The following is a 17,386-nucleotide window of genomic DNA, read 5'->3' as shown; positions in this document are numbered from 1 at the left end:
AGAGGTACAGAGAATTTGCAACTCCCATTGCAGTCATTTCACAGTCAAAGGGAGTTCCAGGTTCTCAGCCTTCCCAGGATCAGGCCTAAATATGTAGGGTTCGAGGTAAAATAATAATATCTGAAGTAGTTGCCTCTTGAATGCTGAGGCTTGGTGCCTGAACTGTGGACTTCCAAGTTATGGGTACTTAAAGGTGAGCTTATCAGAGTCTTACTGCAACAGACAAGAGAAAGACTTTTGATGTATTCTGTGATCCTGCAGCTGCAGAATTTGTCACTGAATTCACTCCTAACCATAATGCCGCTGAGAGCAGGGGGGTTTGCTGTAGAATTAAAGACCTTTTTACCACAGAATCCATAGAGCTTTGCTTGTAGTGAAGCGGCTTGCTTTGTCCATTATGAGGCAAAACTCCTATTCTTCTCTAATTAATACTCTTCACTGTTTCTATTCTGGTTGTTTGCTTCTTTATTTTTCTTGATTAGGGATACTGTAGTGTTGGTTTGAAGGGGGGAAAGCACTGGCATTGTCTTTCACTTTGAAGTTATGTGGAGTCAACTTGGTCCTTATGTCTCCCAGTGAACCACAGCTGTTTGAGGCTTATAAAAAACAACTTGCTTGTATATCATGCTGTGAATCTATCAGAAGAAAAATCAGGTTTCTGTTTTATTAAGGGATTCTAAAATGGGTTGATTTTTGTTTGTCATATTGAAATTTCTTTAATATAGTAAAAAGTATTTGTGATTTACTTAAAAAGCTACTGACCACTGCGCTCCATTTGGCCCTAATATAATTTCTGTGAGCCTAAGGTAGGCATGTTTGGGTGAATTCATTACATGACTGCCTCTGAAGGGAGGGTACTTGTTGAGAATAGGGAGTAGACTTCTTTGCTGTTGACTTGCTAGCGGCTGCAGACACAGTTATGGACTGATTAGAGCTTAACCTCATTGCTCAATTTCAGAGTGGTCGCCGTGTTAGTCTGTATCAGCAAAAACAACTAGGAGTCCTTGTGGCACGTTAGAGACTAACAAATTTACCAAAGCTTCGGCCCAAATAAATTTGTTAGTCTCTATGGTGCCACAAGGACTCCTCGTTGTTATTGCTCAATTTGGTTATCTCGTATACAGTATGTGCAGCTGTCAGAACTCCTTCAGTCAGGTTTGGGAGGATTTACTCTTTAACGTTTGACTCATCTTCTTCCAGAGCACTTTCATCTTAGGAAACAAAAAATAAAACAAACAAACAAACCCCCGCACAACAACTACACTTTAAGTCAATAGCTGAAATGGTTGAGGGAGACTGAAAAATTAGGAGTCTGTATCCAAAAAATACATTAGGTGATGAGGTAGGGATATGCAGATATTATACATTTGGCTTGACTGCTGCTCAGATTGGGGGGGGGGGGGGGAACAGCTTTCAGCACAAAACTTACTCAGCTGCTTAAAAATGTATTATTATTACTAATTAAATGGAGAAAACTGTTGTTTTGGCTGAGAAATAAAGGGAAAGATTTTCAAAGGCAGAGAGGACAGTGACTCCTTTTATTAGGTTTCAAGCACTGATGTACACACAGGTGCATCTGTGTATCTTCCACTATATCGCCATACTTTAACAGGAAGCCTCGCATTTACACTATTATTCACATAAACCCAGCTACATAATCTAATGGATTGGATTTTCTTAACATAATTGGTATTTTCAAGAACTTGGGTGGTACAAAATGTGATGAAAATTGGTAAAAATTACATAATACTTTTGTAATACCCAGGAATTTTTCAGTAAAAATGAATAAAAATAGACAATCAAGGCCCTTGGGCACATATTACAGCTCCGGTAAAACTGAGGAGAAAAAAGCAAGTGGTGGATAATTTTGCTCCTCTTCCACTGTGATTAGCGGGGATATTCCTTTGCAGTTCCTTCTCTTCCCACAACCTCAATCCCCGCATTGACAAGCTTTTCTCACCTTTATGATCTGGGCAGAGATGACCTGGCAGCTTAGAGTTGTTAGGTTTGCGCAGTAGAAATGGGAGTGCTGGCTTGAAATCAGGCTATGGAAGTTGAGAACTGAACAGAAGATAGGAACTTTATTCCCTTTTCTCTCCCTAGAAATCTCTATCATTAGTGGCAACAGAGATTCCAGCATCTGGTTTTACCAGCACTACAGCAATTCCCCTTTAGGATATCATGCTGATGTGTGTCAGGAAAGAGAGAAAAAGCAAAATTGCAGAAATTTCCTACCTTTGCCTTTAATTTTAAAATGTGCCTGCTGAGCTTCTGCACTCCAGAATACTCTGCATCTAAAAGAGCGCAGTCAGGAAGGCACCCATACATGCTGCCACAGAAGTTACACCCCTTCTGATGCAGTCTTTAAGGTAGCAAGCAGTTAGTAGAGACAGAATGATTGACTGTGTGGCACTGCTTTTAAGAGGAAATTTCTTTGTGCAGATCTACACAAGAGCCTGGTTATATCCATATATACACACGTGTTACATGCTTAAATAAAAAAGGAAAAGATTGATGATTTTTGGCTTTCATTAGTTCATACCTTATTTTATTTTTAACTGTTTTATCTCTTAGCGCACCCACACTTTTTCCTGAGGATTATATCTATGCCAAATCTGGGTGTTTTAACTCCAAATTGTGTTTGTCACAGACCAGAATAATAATTAAGCATAAAAAAACATTTTCGTCCTTGAGAAATATATACCATGGGTTTTCTCTCTAAACTTGGATAATAAAATAAAATTGCCTCTGGGGTTGAGAGTAAGTATAAGGTATTTCAGCCCTAATAGCTGAATTTTTGGGAAAAACTAGCTATTGAACATAGGGATTTATAATGAATGCCTTCATTACTGTAACTATAGTGTGGCTTTGGTGATATTATAACCTAAAAAAGAAAACCGACACTTAAAAACCATTATTTCCTCCCAAAACCAAAGAATAATCTAGTTGCATGCAGGGATCATTTGGTTAGAATGGAAAAACAAAGCATGCTCTGAAGAGTTTCATCCAGAAGTTCATTATGCTGTGCTAATGGACTCTTTGGGTGGTTACAGATTGTCGTTGACTTCTTCATTCAAAGCACATGCTTTCGGCGTTTACAAAATGTCATCTCTTTCATGATAGTATTGATGTGTTCTGTAGCTACTAGGATATTTTTAGAAAAATGCATTCCTTCAATATGATTTATATAACCGTAGCTTCTTGAGATGCCAACAGAGATCATGGTTGCATTGTGGTAGGTGAGTTCCATAATAAGAGACAGTCCCCATTCTGAAGAATTAACACTTTAAATAGACAAGACTGACAAAAATGTGAGAGTATTATGAATCCCATTTTACCTAGGGCAAATTGAGACACAGAGAGAGACTGTAACTTGCCCAATGTCATCCTGGAAGTTTGTGGCAGACCTGGAATTGAATCCCAATCCAGTGCCTTAACCATGAGACCCAAGACCAATTATTATTATTTATTATTTGTATTACCGTCGTGCCCAAGAGCCCTAGTCATGGACCAGGACCCCATTGTGCTAGACATTGTACAAACATAGAGCAAAAAGACAGTCCCTGCTCTGAGGGGCTTGCAATTCTTTCCTTCATTTTCTACGTTCTGTAGCTAATGGTAAGGACCAGACTGTGGCTGACCCTATGCGGGTGTACAAGTTGTGGGAAGAGGATACAAAGATCTCCCAGTTCTTTTGGGCTCCAATTCTGGGACTATGCCTAATCCCCGGTCCTTTATATGCTTGATTATCAGGATTTGAAGAGTCCTAGTGCGGGTAATGACACTAGATTCCATAAAGGAAGAGACTGTGTCTCCACCCCTGCGTACGCACCATCCAGCAGAACAGGACTTATATGGGAGAAAGCAAACTGTGCTCATTAAAAGGATGGATCATCTGTTCCCATATGCCTGAGGGAGTGTGCGTTGCTACACAGCAGTTCTGTAACCCCTCTCAGCCCTGGCTGTGGCTTATAATATACCCCTACTATAGACTGCTTTTTTCTTTGTCTCTTCTTTTGTGTGTGTGTGTGTTACATCAGTATAGATTGCAAAATATTTTTATAATGGGGAAAGTGTTGTGGGCTTTTCCCTTTTCCTTCATTCTTAAAAACAGCTGACTTGCTCTACTTTATAATCTGAAGAAACGGGAGGAAGAGGGGGGTGGAATCACCCTGAGGCAGAGACCAGGTATGGATAATTTCAGCCCCAAAAGTGAAAGTTTTAGAAAGTTGTGAGCCACTGAAGACAGAAAAGTACAATGGAAACATGGAGGGAATTGGCTATAGCTATCGCGAGCACTTCAGCTACTTTAAAAAGAAAATCAACTGTTGTCATCCTTGAATAGAGCAACTTTCATCTGGTGAATTTATCTTACCTGTCCTGTAAGCATGTGATAAGTGCTAGTAGCTAACATTCCAGCAGAGCTCACAGATCTACCTTTATAAAAAGTTAAAATATTTAAATCTTCACCATTTAATTTGTCTTTAATCCTGGAAGCTTTTCCATTGTAACACAGATGTAAGATGTACAATTTATAAATGTTTGTTGATGTTTTTAGCTGATGAATATGTTATTTTAGCTTCTTTGCTGTGTACCAGGTTTCATGCAAGAATGATTTCTGTGATTCGAGAGAAAGAAAAATTGTTCCCTTAAAAAAAAAAAAAAGTATTGAAAGACAGTAGTTCCTATTAGTGTGTATATGCTAAAACCCTATATGAATTCTGTATGTTAAATCAGGGTGATGCCGAATAAATTTTTATAATAAGCTTCAAAAATAAATGGAAAGAAATACTGTGAAACTTAATGTGCTCAGTAAAGAACAACACACGACAGGGCATGTATTTCTTTGATAACCGCCCACCTTGGGTGCTAGTGAGACACAGTGCTGAAGGCCAAGTGCCTACAGTGTCTGGGAAGTGGTGTTATCACTGACTACTGCATACCCTGGAGTGTTATTCCACTTAGAATATGACTGTTTGGTTGGGAAAAAATTAAGGCTAAGTAGTTCCCAACCCTATGGGTGTTGTCCCATAATTGCAGGGCTTCACTTACGTAGCCAATCACTTTGCTCCCTCAGTCCTGCCCCTTTTCTAATAATATCTAAAAACTTTTCTGGACTCTGGAAAGGATTTTTAAACATTTGATAATCTTGAGTAATAATAAATGCCATCTCCAATATAATGGCTAGCCATAAGAGACTTGATGAGTCAATCCAACACCTTTCTGGAATATGAAAGTACAAATCCAGTTGAAGTAAAATCTTGGACTAGCTAAAGGATTATAGAAGCCTTTTCAGTACACTTGTCAGATCTCATCAGCAAGTTCCTGCAAATACTGTCTCCAAGTCCCTTATAGTTAGCAGTTACAATAAATATAGTTATTTTTCAAGACTGTCTGTGTTTTAAAAAATCTTAATTAGCCCTAATGTCCTTGGTAGACAAGTATTATTATACTCAGTTTACAGACTGTGTGAATAGCCCAAGATGAAACAGGTTAGTGACATATCCTGCATTTAGATCCCCTGAACCATAACCACTAGATCATACTGCTTTCCCTGTCAATGAGATGTGTTTCAGATGGAGCATATCAGATGGAATTTTCAGAAGTACCAAAATGAATTAGTATTGCAAGTAATTTGAAACTTTAGAAAATCAACCTATTTGCATATGTGGTTGATAGATATTTAAGTGCTGTTTTTTTTGTTTTTTTTTATTCCTCCTCTCCTCTGTAATCAGCCTATCAAACTTGGGGATCACCTAAACAGCATACTGCTTGGCATGTGCGAAGATGTCTTTTATGCCCGTGTGTCTGTACGGACGGTTCTGGATGCCTGCAGTGCCCACATAAGGAACAGTAATTGTGCACCTTCTTTCTCCTATGTGAAACAGTTGGTTAAACTGGTTCTGGGAGGCCTCTCTGGGGTAAGTGTTTACAAGCAGTTGAGCAATAACTGAGAATTGCAAAAACACAGTGAAGAAATTGGTTCAAAGTCTCTCTCCAACCAGTCTTGCTTCTTGTTTGTAATTTTTCCCAGCTTATATTAAAGGGACACTCAGTCTAAAAATTACACTTCTGTCTGAATGTTTTTTACCTGCTTTTATCACAAGCAGCACCAGAAAGAGCAATTACTGAAAGATTAATGGAAAACATTGTGGTCTCTAATTTTTGTTAGTTGACTATGCATTTGGCAGCACTATATGTGGTCACTTTTGCCGTTTCCCTGGTAAGGTCAGTTTCTCGTTGTGTTGGGTCTTCCACACAGCAATGGGGAGAAACGTTTTTTTAAAAATAGGAAAATGTGATGATAAAAAACAAAAATTGGAATAGATGCTATGGGGCAGGTGTTTAAGACACTTGTTTTAGCTAACTGGATTTCTCTTATACATTTTAAATTCTGTTATGGACAGTTGTTTATTGAAGGAAATAAGGGAATGTGTCACCAGACTTAAGTTCTTCTGAGATTCTACCCAGCTGTCAGCCATTATTACTGACAGGGAATTCATATTATTATGACACAGACACTTACTATTTTCATATGTAAAAGGAACTACATTAACTCATCTCATAAAGTTACCATTCCCGACTGGCAACCTCTCCCTTCGCTACAGTGTTACAACATATTCATGGGATGGTTAAATAATTTTAGGACTCTGAATAGAAATGGAGCTTACTAACTGTTAATGGTGCCAAACAGTACTTCTCCCAGTATTTTTCATTTATAAATTATCTCTAATAATGGCAGACAACTCAAGCAAAGTATTTCTACAGAATTGCTGGACCATAGGTCTTGAATACTGTGGTTCTGATTCACTGCTATGTTACTACAGCAGTGGTCCCCAACCTTTTTCGTCTGGCGGGTGCCAGACGATGAGCCACGGAGGACCGTGGTGGCGGACGAGCATCCGCCGAAATGCCGCCGAGAAGCGGCAATGTCAATAGGCGATGCCGCCGAAAATCGGCGGCATTTCGGCAGCAATGCCTCTGGATGACGCTGCTTCTCGGTGGCATTTTGGCAGATGCTCGTCCGCCAGCCAGTACGCGGGCGCACTTAGATGCCCAGGTGGGTGCCCGGGTGCCGCGTTGGGGATCCCTGTACTACAGTATTCTACTGCTTCAACCTTTTGGAAGTTATTACTGTGTAGACTGTCGGTCCTTCATCAGTTAAGACTGAGCCAATCACAACATGTCTTCTCTCGCTCTGGCCATCCTTCGCCATGCTTGTCCATATCTCCTTGTTAGGAAATCATCCCACCTCTTTGGAGGCCGACCTCATGGCCGTTTCAGTTCTCGCGGATACCACTCAGATATAGCTGGTGTAAAAATGGATCCCTGGACACATGCCACCAGTATGATCACGGAAAAGCGCATTGCTTGATATCCTGTTTCTTGAGATGGGAGATTCCAGTGATGTCAGGGCCTTGCTAATCTGGTTGGTAATTTGCTGCATGAAGAGATATGACTCTGGCTCAGTTGAATCTCCAGCCATCACTGATTCCATACCCACAGGCCCTCCAGAGAGAGCGCTGTGAGGCATACTCTGCTCTCTGGCAGCCTAAGCATGGCAGCTGAATCTCTCTCTCTCTCTCCCCAATGATCATCAGTGTGGTATCTGAGCTCCTCCATGGTAACTCAGTGTAGCTGTTCTTCTACAATGCAGAGCAAGAGGCAGTAATTGAGACAACCAGGCCCCAGCAAATTCAGAGCTTTTAAAATGGGGTTGGATTGTGACCTACAGGCAACCAGTAGAGTGCAGAGCACTAGTGTGAATGGTCTTGTATGATGTCTCTTGCTTAGCAGGTGAGTTGATGATCTATGTTGTATCAGTCTTAATTGCCATATGGCTTTCATAGTCAGTCCCAGCTAATAGTGCATTAGCATAGCATTAGCCTGGAGGTGACAAAGATGTGAATGACTTTGACCAGCCCTTTATCTTGGCCAGCATCGATGGAAAAGGTAGTAGTGGCTGAAAATGCCTATCTGTAAGTTCCAGGATCAAAGGTGAATCCCTCCAAAGCCCCTTAATAAGTGGGAGGGGTATTAAAAAAAACTTCAGTTGAGGTGTTGCTTGTTGAGATTCTGCTAGTTCTTCTGTTTCCCTCTACCAATCAACATCACCTATGTTTTGCCTGAGCCTAGTCTTAGCCAGCTGTCTTTCGTCCATCTCCCTGTTTCACCAAGTCATTGGAATATCTGAGATCACATTATTCACACTAAACAAGAAAGGAAAATAGAACCGGGTATCATCAGAACGTTGGTGACATCGTGGTGCGGTTGTTTTCTTTATGCACTGAGCTAGTCTTCACTCCCCAGTTTCATTCCATTGTACACAAATAGGTCCTGTTGCTGTTTGTTTCTGTACATATCCTTGAAACGCCAACTTAATGATGTACATACACTGTTTATATATGGAAACTGTGCTGCTCTTGCTCAGGATTATATGAGCATCCAGTTTAGAAATCTGTTCCTGTACATATCTGTTGACCTGATTAGGCATTGTACTGTAAATAGAAAGAAAGAAAGAAAGAAATTAATGGAGATATCCCATCTCCTAGAACTGGAAGGGACCTTGAAAGGTCATCGAGTCCAGCCCCCTGCCTTCACTAGCAGGACCAAGTACTGATTTTGCCCCAGATCCCCAAGTGGCCCCCTCAAGGATTGAACTCACAACCCTGGGTTTAGCAGGCCAATGCTCAAACCACTGAGCTATCCCTCCCCCCAGTTTCCTCTTGAACTGTATAGGAGATTATCCATTGAAATGCAAAATATTTTAAAATGTCATTGGGTGCATTTCCTTTTTAAAATATTTTGTAAAGGGTGAATGGGGAGATCACTGATAGAACCTATTTAATATTAGTTGGGTTGCATTGTAATTGTACTAGATAGAGAGTAGCTTGATTTTTCACAAACTGCAATCCTAATTCTTTAGTTAGTTTCTAATTTACAGAAAAGCTAGAGTAAAAAATTATCAGTGCAATTTTAAAAGATTCTTTGAATTATTTGTATGCAAGTATCCAGAATCAGATAAATATATATATTGAATTAACATTTATTTTTAAAAGTTGGGAAGCTGTGATAAAATATCTCAAGAGTTGGAATTTCCTTTTTTGTTCTTTGAATTATGGAAACACTGAAGGAAACACTTTCCTGAAATTATTAAAGCTACTGTATGGGCATCCAATATAGCCACTGTGGGTACTAGATTAAAAGATCATCCACAAGCTTGCATTTAATAGTAGGTAAAACCATAATTTAGCAAACTAACCCTGAATAGGCACATCCTGGAATATCTAAAGCTATTTTAATTCTTCTAGTTTCAATTTACTGTAATGGAACATATTTATGTTGTAGATTTATGGAATTATTTTCTGTTTATTTGGGGGGAAAGTATGCCAAACATGTATTGAACAAAGTGATACTAATAAGGAAAGGGTTCCTAAAACATAACCCTGGGGGAAATCCAAATTGATAATCCCAATTCAATGAAGAAATTCTGAATTTCCACAGACAAACTAATGTAAATACTGTATATTACTTCTGTTGAACATTTATTTGCCTGAGAAAGACAATGACCTGCTAAATGTGCTGGCCTTTTGTCCTGAAGTATCCAGTCTTCATGCTAACGTGGTCTTTTCAGAACACTTGACTTTGTATTACTGCCTGTTTACAGGTCGATCAGCTTTCCTGCAACGGAGAAAGAAAATTGCAGACAGACAGAAGCCAGGCCATTCGGGATAGGCTGAGAGGGAAGGGACTTCCCACAGGTAAATGCTCCTTGGTGGTCAGGATGATGAAAGCCTTATGGAAGAAATCTAGGATGCTTAGTCTGCCAAATGAGTGTAGTAGGAGAGGGAGAACTCATATTCACATTCTCAGAAGCCTGAGGATTAGTACACCAGAGATCACAGTTCAGCTAAACACTTACGTGCATACTTAAGTCCCATTGATGGCATGTGAATAAGAATTGTGTAGAATGTAATTTTTAAAGACATGCAGTTCCAACTGTGTGTTGAGCTTGGGTTTATTCACATGCCAGATATCTTGAGTGAGATATCTGATATAGAATAATTAACCACTGGAACAATTTGCCATCACTTGAAATCTTTAAATCAAGACTAAATGTCTTCTAAAAATTATTGTCTAGGTCAACCAGAAATTATGGGTTTGAACCAGGACTCATTTTTCCTGCATTGTGCAGAAGTCCAGACTAAACGATCATAATGGTCAATTCTACCCTAAAAATACATGCATTCAAATGTAGTATCTCACTACCAGCAGTTACTGCTCACTTCTCAAACAGTGAATGGACACAATTGCTCAGATTTATCATTGCGCAGAAGGTACATAAGGTGTTCAACTCTTCACATGTTACTGTCAGTCTTTGCCCATTTGCCACCACCAAACGGGGTACAAAAACTCTGTTGTTCAGCTCTTCTTGTTACTTTTGTGTTGTTTAAAAAACATAGTAGCCTGGAAGGGATTACAAGCATCAAGATAGCTACTAGGATCGCCAGTAGTGCTAAAAACCACAAAGAAGGCAAAACTAGGCAGGGCCATGGCCCTGCAACCATTCTGTACTGACTGGGGCTTCAGGGCTAGGTGCTGGGACGGAATGGTAGGCTGCTCTTCCAAATAAGAGGTGGAGTTTTTCTTAAGAGCCCTCCTTTGCTGATTTTTTTTCCCTGCTGTCCTCTACAGGCAGTATGCCCTTAGGAACAGTTGATGATGCAGTATCCCTTTTGTCTCACCCTCGCACGTTCCATCGCATGTGATTTCTACAGCCATAATATAGTACTTAGTACCTTAGCTTTTTTTGCAACATTTGTTTGTTCTCCCCCCCCACCACCACCACCACAAGAAATCTAATTGTCCTTAACTTAAAATCTCTTCTTCTCAAATGAGTGTGGATTTCCTATTTGTTTGATTGTTTCTTTTTGTTCGTATACACATAACTTATAAGACGGTCTTTAGCAGAAGTAATTTTATGTCTTTACAGTCCTAAGCTTTGTTGTTAACATATAGTTATGTTTGGGTTTTACTGCTTAACGTCAGAGATTGGTACTATAACAAGCCATCTTGTTATAGCATCTTCACGGGTTTCTGGCTCAGTTCTAGTGTGCAGTAGTATCTGTTTAATGTCTAGCGTATCCTCTCTCTAGGGACGTGTAACGGTGTTGGAACTCACCACCTGTTGCCTCCTGCTGGTTACTTCCGGGAATTAGCTCAGTCCAGTGGAGCACCCTCTCCTGGTGGTGTCCCACCCGTTGTCTCGCCCTCGGTTGGCGTGTCTAGACCCGCATTGCTCCCAAGCTCGCGGCGTCCTCTTCGAGCCACTGCCCTCCGGCAGTGCCCCTTAGTCCATCCTCGCTCCCTTCCGGGGGGGGGGTCAATCAGCTGTCTCTCTACGCCCCGGCCAATGTGGGCAACTGCACCCCCAAAGTCACACACCTCTTGGCAGGGGGTTGGTGCAGCCCAAAACGGCCAGTCCCATTGGCCGGGTGTAAGGCAAGGGGGAGACCCAGGCCCCCCCCACTACTCTGGGTCCCAACCCAGGGACCCTTTAGTGGCAGCTGTCCTGCCCTCCTTCTCTCCCTCCATCTGTCCACGTCCCTGGGCCGTTTCCCCTTAGGCCCCTCGCACTGGCTAGGCCCTTCCCCAGCGGGCTGGAGTTTCTTTCTGCTCCCCCTGGCCTGCCCAGCACTGCGCTGTCCCAGGTGCTAGTCTCCCACCTCTGGAGACAGACCTTCCCCTCTCCAAAGCCTGGGACAGACTGACTGCTCTCTCCCTGAGCAGCCTTTTTATAGGGCTGAGCCCGGCCCTGATTGGCTGCCTCCAATCTGGGCTCTGATTGGCTCACAATAAGCCCTTTTCTGATTGGCTGCCCATCTGCGCAGGTCCACTGGCCTGCTGCAGCCTAAATTCTCAGGGAGTGGGGCAGTCCGCCCCACTACAGGACTATACCTTGTATTTGCAGGGGAAGGATGAGATGATCTAACAGGTGTTTTCCCACTGTAACCTGTATGATTTATTTATAAAACAACATAGGACAGGATATTCTTCCCCTCACCCTGCTTTCTTTGCATTGCTCGGTACATATGATACCTGCTCTTTTGAACTGGTTAAGAAGGGAATTTAAAAAACAATATTTACTCAGAAAGTTCAGCTGAGATGCAGCATCTGGCTCCCTGAGGTTCTGCAGAGTTAAAAGATTGGCTGACCACTGTGCCTTCACTTGGCTTCATACCCCGCATTGTACGCTCCAAGATGCCAAAAATAACAAGATTCTTTTAGTGCTGATTTATCTTGTGGTCTCCTGGAGTGAAGAAGAGTGTTCATTAGGATTTCCTTGAGGTGGAAGAGTACACGTTACACAGCCACTCTCAGTAAGCAAGCTCACCACCCTCAAGTTGGTAAGGGATCTCTTGATCCAAGTCAGTACTCCTCTTCTGTGCTATGTTCTCCTATCCAGGGGATGTCATGTTGTCTAATGAGCCTGTGCTATTTACACGCGCCCACACACCAAGTGCATGTAGTGCTTATGGAAGGTGCTGGACTGGAAACTAAAGTCCTCTATCCACAGAGCAAGTACATCATGGTAGCAACAGGTACCATGGCGATAAGGCCCATATAAGACACTACTTTCTATTTAACCAGGTTATAGTGCTCACTTAACATACCTCAACCTGAGAAGGAGGAGTGACAATGTGATTCAGTGACTATGTCCTTTCCGTCCTTGCCCTTCTGTAAGATCACCACCAGCAATACAATTGTAGGGATTTTTGTGATATGGATGTGTGATGAGAGGTGGTGGAGACCCCCAATATATTTCATATAGACCACCAGCCAGCTTTCAGGTTTGAGCCAGTTCTACGTAGGTGATGAAATGCTCACTGTCTCATTATCATTCCCTGGAGCCATTCCATTCTGCAAATACCTAAAATGTTGTTCATCCTTCCCAAGATTACAATATACCCATCTCTCAAACCACACCACAGAAAGAGAGAAAAGAAGCTTTCTGAAGAAAGAGGAAATGAAAGATAAGAGAAGATAGGAAAAAATGAATAAGCAAAAGAAGTGGAACCATCCTTTGGCTCCCATATATTCAGATGACAAGCACAAGTGCTGTATAAATGCTTGACATCATTTTGAATGTCCAGGCATCATTGTTGTAGAGTGAGCATAATCCATTCACCTCCCTCAAAATCTGACTCTCAACGGATTAATTCAAGAAATAGTTCTTCTGTGTCTCTTTCCCCTCTCTGAACAGATGGTGCTATCAACTTGTGACTGTGTATTTCAGCTACCAAACCCACTTCTGTGCTAGGCTGGTGTTATATGGATAAGGTTCCCTCTGGCTATAAAAACTTTTACTCCTGGGGAGATTCTGTGTGACTGTATGCCAGCAGAAAATGCCCCGTCCCCCCGAAGAATTCCTGTGCTTCCCTGCAGAAAATGGCAGGGAACCAAAGGGAAGCCGCGTTGGGAGGAGCAGCTCTGATGGGTTGCCACTTGGAACCGGGATACCACTGAGCCCACCTGACCCACCAGCCTGGACTCCCTTTACACTGCACTGCTTTGATAGGTTCTCAGTCCCCTTCCAGCACACATACAGGTGAAGACACACCCAGCTGCAGCTTCACACAGATGCTGAGATCAGCTCTGCATAGGAAGGCTCAGCTAAGGAACTGCCCAGTTACTCAAGTGCACACACCCTTTTGAAGGGTCAACCCAAAATTATACCGTCTTGTGCTGCACAGAGAACTCATGAAATTCGCCCCCTCTCTCAGTTCAGTCCTTGTTTCTTAGGTGTTTCCAGCAATCTTCTCGGGCAGGGAGTCAGTGAAGAAGAACCACAGTGATGTCACTCCCTGTCTTAAATAGTTTTTGCATATGGTGGGAACCCTTTGTCTCCAGGCTTAGTTGGTTCCCACACCTTTCCGTGGAAAAACACTGGTACTCCAAGATGGAGTCCTGTACCGGATGACTTGGTCACATGTCCCTGTAGGGCCATAGTAGCCATGTCTAGGAGGCTGTTTGTAGTGTCCTCAGGAAGGCTCACTGGTGGGAGATTAGCATCTTCTAAGACCTATTGTTCTCCCTAATGGCCCCTCCCAGCCAGCCATCTAGATTCATTGCATTCTGCCTAGTGGGCGTTCCCCAGGTGTAAACACATTTGTAATAGATGCATAGACAATATTCCTAACTTCAGATGCTAAAATAATCCATGCATACAAATAGGATAATCATATTCAGTAAAACATAACCTTTTCAATGATATCTCACATGACCTATCTTGTATAAAATACATCATAGTTATGCCATAATCATACCATAACAATATCTCTATGAAGAATATGGGTGTAGTGTCACAGGGGTGACCAAGGGCTCAGTTTTTGTGGGGGATTCCCTCCAAACCGAGGTGAGGTATGGTGGGCACATGGGGTTACGTGCCACTGCCCCCCCATTTCTGCAAGCACAGAGCTCCCCAGCTGAAGGAGGCTGTCTCTCAGCTCTGCTGACTGAGCAGCTGAAGCCACCTCCTGAGTCCTAGTGCCAGTTGTGCTCCCCTTCTGTGTGCTGGGAGCCTTTCTGTTTTCTGTGAAACAGTGAGTGCCTGGGGTGGGGCTGGGTAAGGGGTGGGGGTGGTGGGAAAAGGCAGTGGGGAAGGAAGGGGGTGGAATAGAGCAGGGGGAGGGGAATGTGGGAGTGAGGTGAGGGGGATGGAGAAGAAAAGGGGATAGGGGAAGCAGGAGCCCAGCATGTGGCATCCCCTCAGCAGCAGTTGGGGCTCCTCTGTTAAGCAGGCCCATCGAACCCTCACCCTGACAAGCCCCACCTCCCCCCACCTGGACCCCTCTGACGAGCCCCTCACACCCAGACCCCACTGATCCCCAACCAGCTGCACCTGGACCCCCACCCATCAAGCCCCACTCCCCCAGCACCTGGACCTGCCCTGTAAGCCCCCCACACCCAGACCCCCCCGCTGAGCCCCAACCACCTTCACCTGGATCCCCTGCAGAATCCCATTACCCCTGCATCCGGAACCCCCCAACAAGCCCCTGTGCATCCAGATCTCCCACTGAGCCACCCACACCCAGATTGCCCCACACAGAAACCTCTCGCCCCGCACCTGGATCTCCCCACACTAAGCCTCTCTACACTTGGCTCTTGCTGGACTGAGCCTGCCCATCCATACCTGGTGCGCCTGGCACAGAGAGGCAGGGCCCCGGGGTGTTTCTGGGACAGGCCCAGCCCTTACACTGTCAGGGTCAGGTGCAACCTCACTGCCGAGTTCCTGTACCGAGGAAGGTGGGGGTTTAGGGTGATCTCCCACCTCAATGCAGTCAGGGCCTGTGATCCCCACTGCCATGCTGGAGCCACATTTATTTATTGACAAATAAAATTTGCAGAATTAAAAAATATTGTGCCCATAATTTTTAATTTTTTGGCACACAATTCCCTCAGATGTCAAAAACAAAATAACTGTGTTCTTACTACATTAAGTCCTTTTTCCTTCCCTGTCTTTTAAGAGACGAACCCAGATTCCTTTCTTTTCTCCCTCTGTTGGCTGCTTGTCCTGCTCCCGAGCTGGTTTTCCCTTCTGGTCCACATTGTGTTCAAATCCTAAGCCTTTTCTTCTGCCTAAGATGCATGCCCTCCTGATTCCCAGCGTCTTCTCCCAGTCCTTCACCTCCTGGTGCTAGCTTTCAGTTCTGTTCCGCAATACATCTTGCTCTCAACACCATCTTCCAATTTACAGGTTCTCCTCCTCTTTGGTAGCTGCTGTACCTGATTCCCACTGTATTCAGTTCCTAGGGAGTACGGAATCAGGATAGTAACCCTGAATGAGAATAATTCTCAGTTCCAATTTGGCATTTCAGCTCTGTAAACCATTTAAAAACCAGCAAGGAGCGAAGAGAGATGATTATAGAATACAGACACCCCCGACTTATGCAATTATTCCATTCCGGAAAGCCTTGCGTAACTCGAATTTTGCGTAAGTCAGAAACGTATACCCGTATGTTACGCATAAATTTCCGCAACTTGAAAATCCTATTTCTGGCTTATGGAACTTTTTCCGTAAGTGCGAATTTGAGTAAATCGGGTCTTGCGTAACCCTGGGAGCATCTGTAACTTACTGAGTGACAACCAGTCTGCAGTAGACTCCAGAGAATTTACACCTTTGATATTTCTATTTTTATAGCTATGTTCCTATCATTGGTACTAATTCTGTCAATATCCGTGTAGCTCAGCTTCCCTTAAGGACAGAGCTTCTAGCCTCTGGCAAAGCAAGAACTTGAATTTAGTACCAATTACATTAATGATAGGCCTGGAATGAGGAACCTCGGGTAGAAAGCCAACATACAAATGTGCTATCGAAAAGTAAATAAAGGACAATGTTGTCCTATCTCCTTTTTATATTATACAGTTTATCATTTGTGTGGACTTGAGACTGAATTGCCAGTGTGAAAGTCATTAGGAAAATTTGTCACACATGGAACTAATATATAATATAGATGTGTCACAAGGTTTACACTATCAGCTTGAGAATGCTGAAGTGTTCTTATGCACAAATATAGAATCATAGACTTTAAGGTCAGAAGGGACCATTATGGTCATCTAGTCTGACCTCCTGCACAACGCAGGCCACAGAATCTCACCCACCCACTCCTGTATCAAACCTGTGTCTGAGCCATTGAAGTCCTCAAATCATGGTTTAAAGACTTCAAGATGCAGAGAATCTTCCAGGAAATGACCCATGCCCCACGCTGCAGAGGAAGGCGAAAAAACCCCAGGGCCTCTGCCAATCTGCCCTGGAGGAAAATTCCTTCCCGGCCCCAAATATGGCGATCAGCTAAACCCTGAGCATGTGGGCAAGACTCACCAGCCAGACACCCAGGAAAGAATTCTCTGTAATAACTCAGATCCCACCCCATCTAACATCCCATCACAAGCAATTGGGCATATTTACCGCTAATAGTCAAAGACCAATTAATTGCCAAAATTAGGCTATCCCATTATACCATCCTCTCCATAAACTTATCAAGCTTAGTCTTGAAGCCAGATAGGTCTTTTGCCCCCACAACTCCCCCTGGAAGGCTGTTCCAGAACTTCACTCCTCTGATGGTTAGAAACCTTTGTCTAATTTCAAGTCTAAACTTCCTGATGGTCAGTTTATATCCATTTGTTCTTGTGTCCACATTGGTACTGAGCTTAAATAATTCCTCTCCCTCCCTGGTATTTATTCCTCTGATATATTTATAGAGGGCAATCATATCTCCCTTCAGCCTTCTTTTGGTTAGGCTAAACAAGCCAAGCTCTTTGAGTCTCCTTTCATAAGACAAAAAGAACAGGAGTACTTGTGGCACCTTAGAGACTAACAAATTTA

General features: G+C 42.9%; 1 protein-coding gene across 8 annotated transcripts in view; it reads left to right on the top strand.

Moving 5' to 3' along the window:
* PTPN13 (protein tyrosine phosphatase non-receptor type 13) overlaps positions 1–17,386 on the top strand; it is a 190,446-nt gene that overhangs the window by 75,290 nt on the left and 97,770 nt on the right. For all 8 annotated transcript variants that reach the window (XM_026660490.2, XM_026660493.2, XM_026660494.2 and 5 more), the window contains exons 5-6: positions 5,736–5,921; positions 9,668–9,761. In XM_026660490.2, the coding sequence (XP_026516275.1) occupies positions 5,736–5,921; positions 9,668–9,761 (280 nt within the window). The remainder of the gene's footprint in view (positions 1–5,735; positions 5,922–9,667; positions 9,762–17,386) is intronic.

The sequence above is a fragment of the Terrapene carolina genome, unplaced genomic scaffold (assembly GCF_002925995.2).
Source record: "Terrapene carolina triunguis isolate 2854851 unplaced genomic scaffold, T_m_triunguis-2.0 Scaffold789, whole genome shotgun sequence".
Lineage (NCBI taxonomy): Eukaryota > Metazoa > Chordata > Testudines > Emydidae > Terrapene > Terrapene triunguis.
This window is presented reverse-complemented; position numbering and strand designations above follow the sequence as displayed.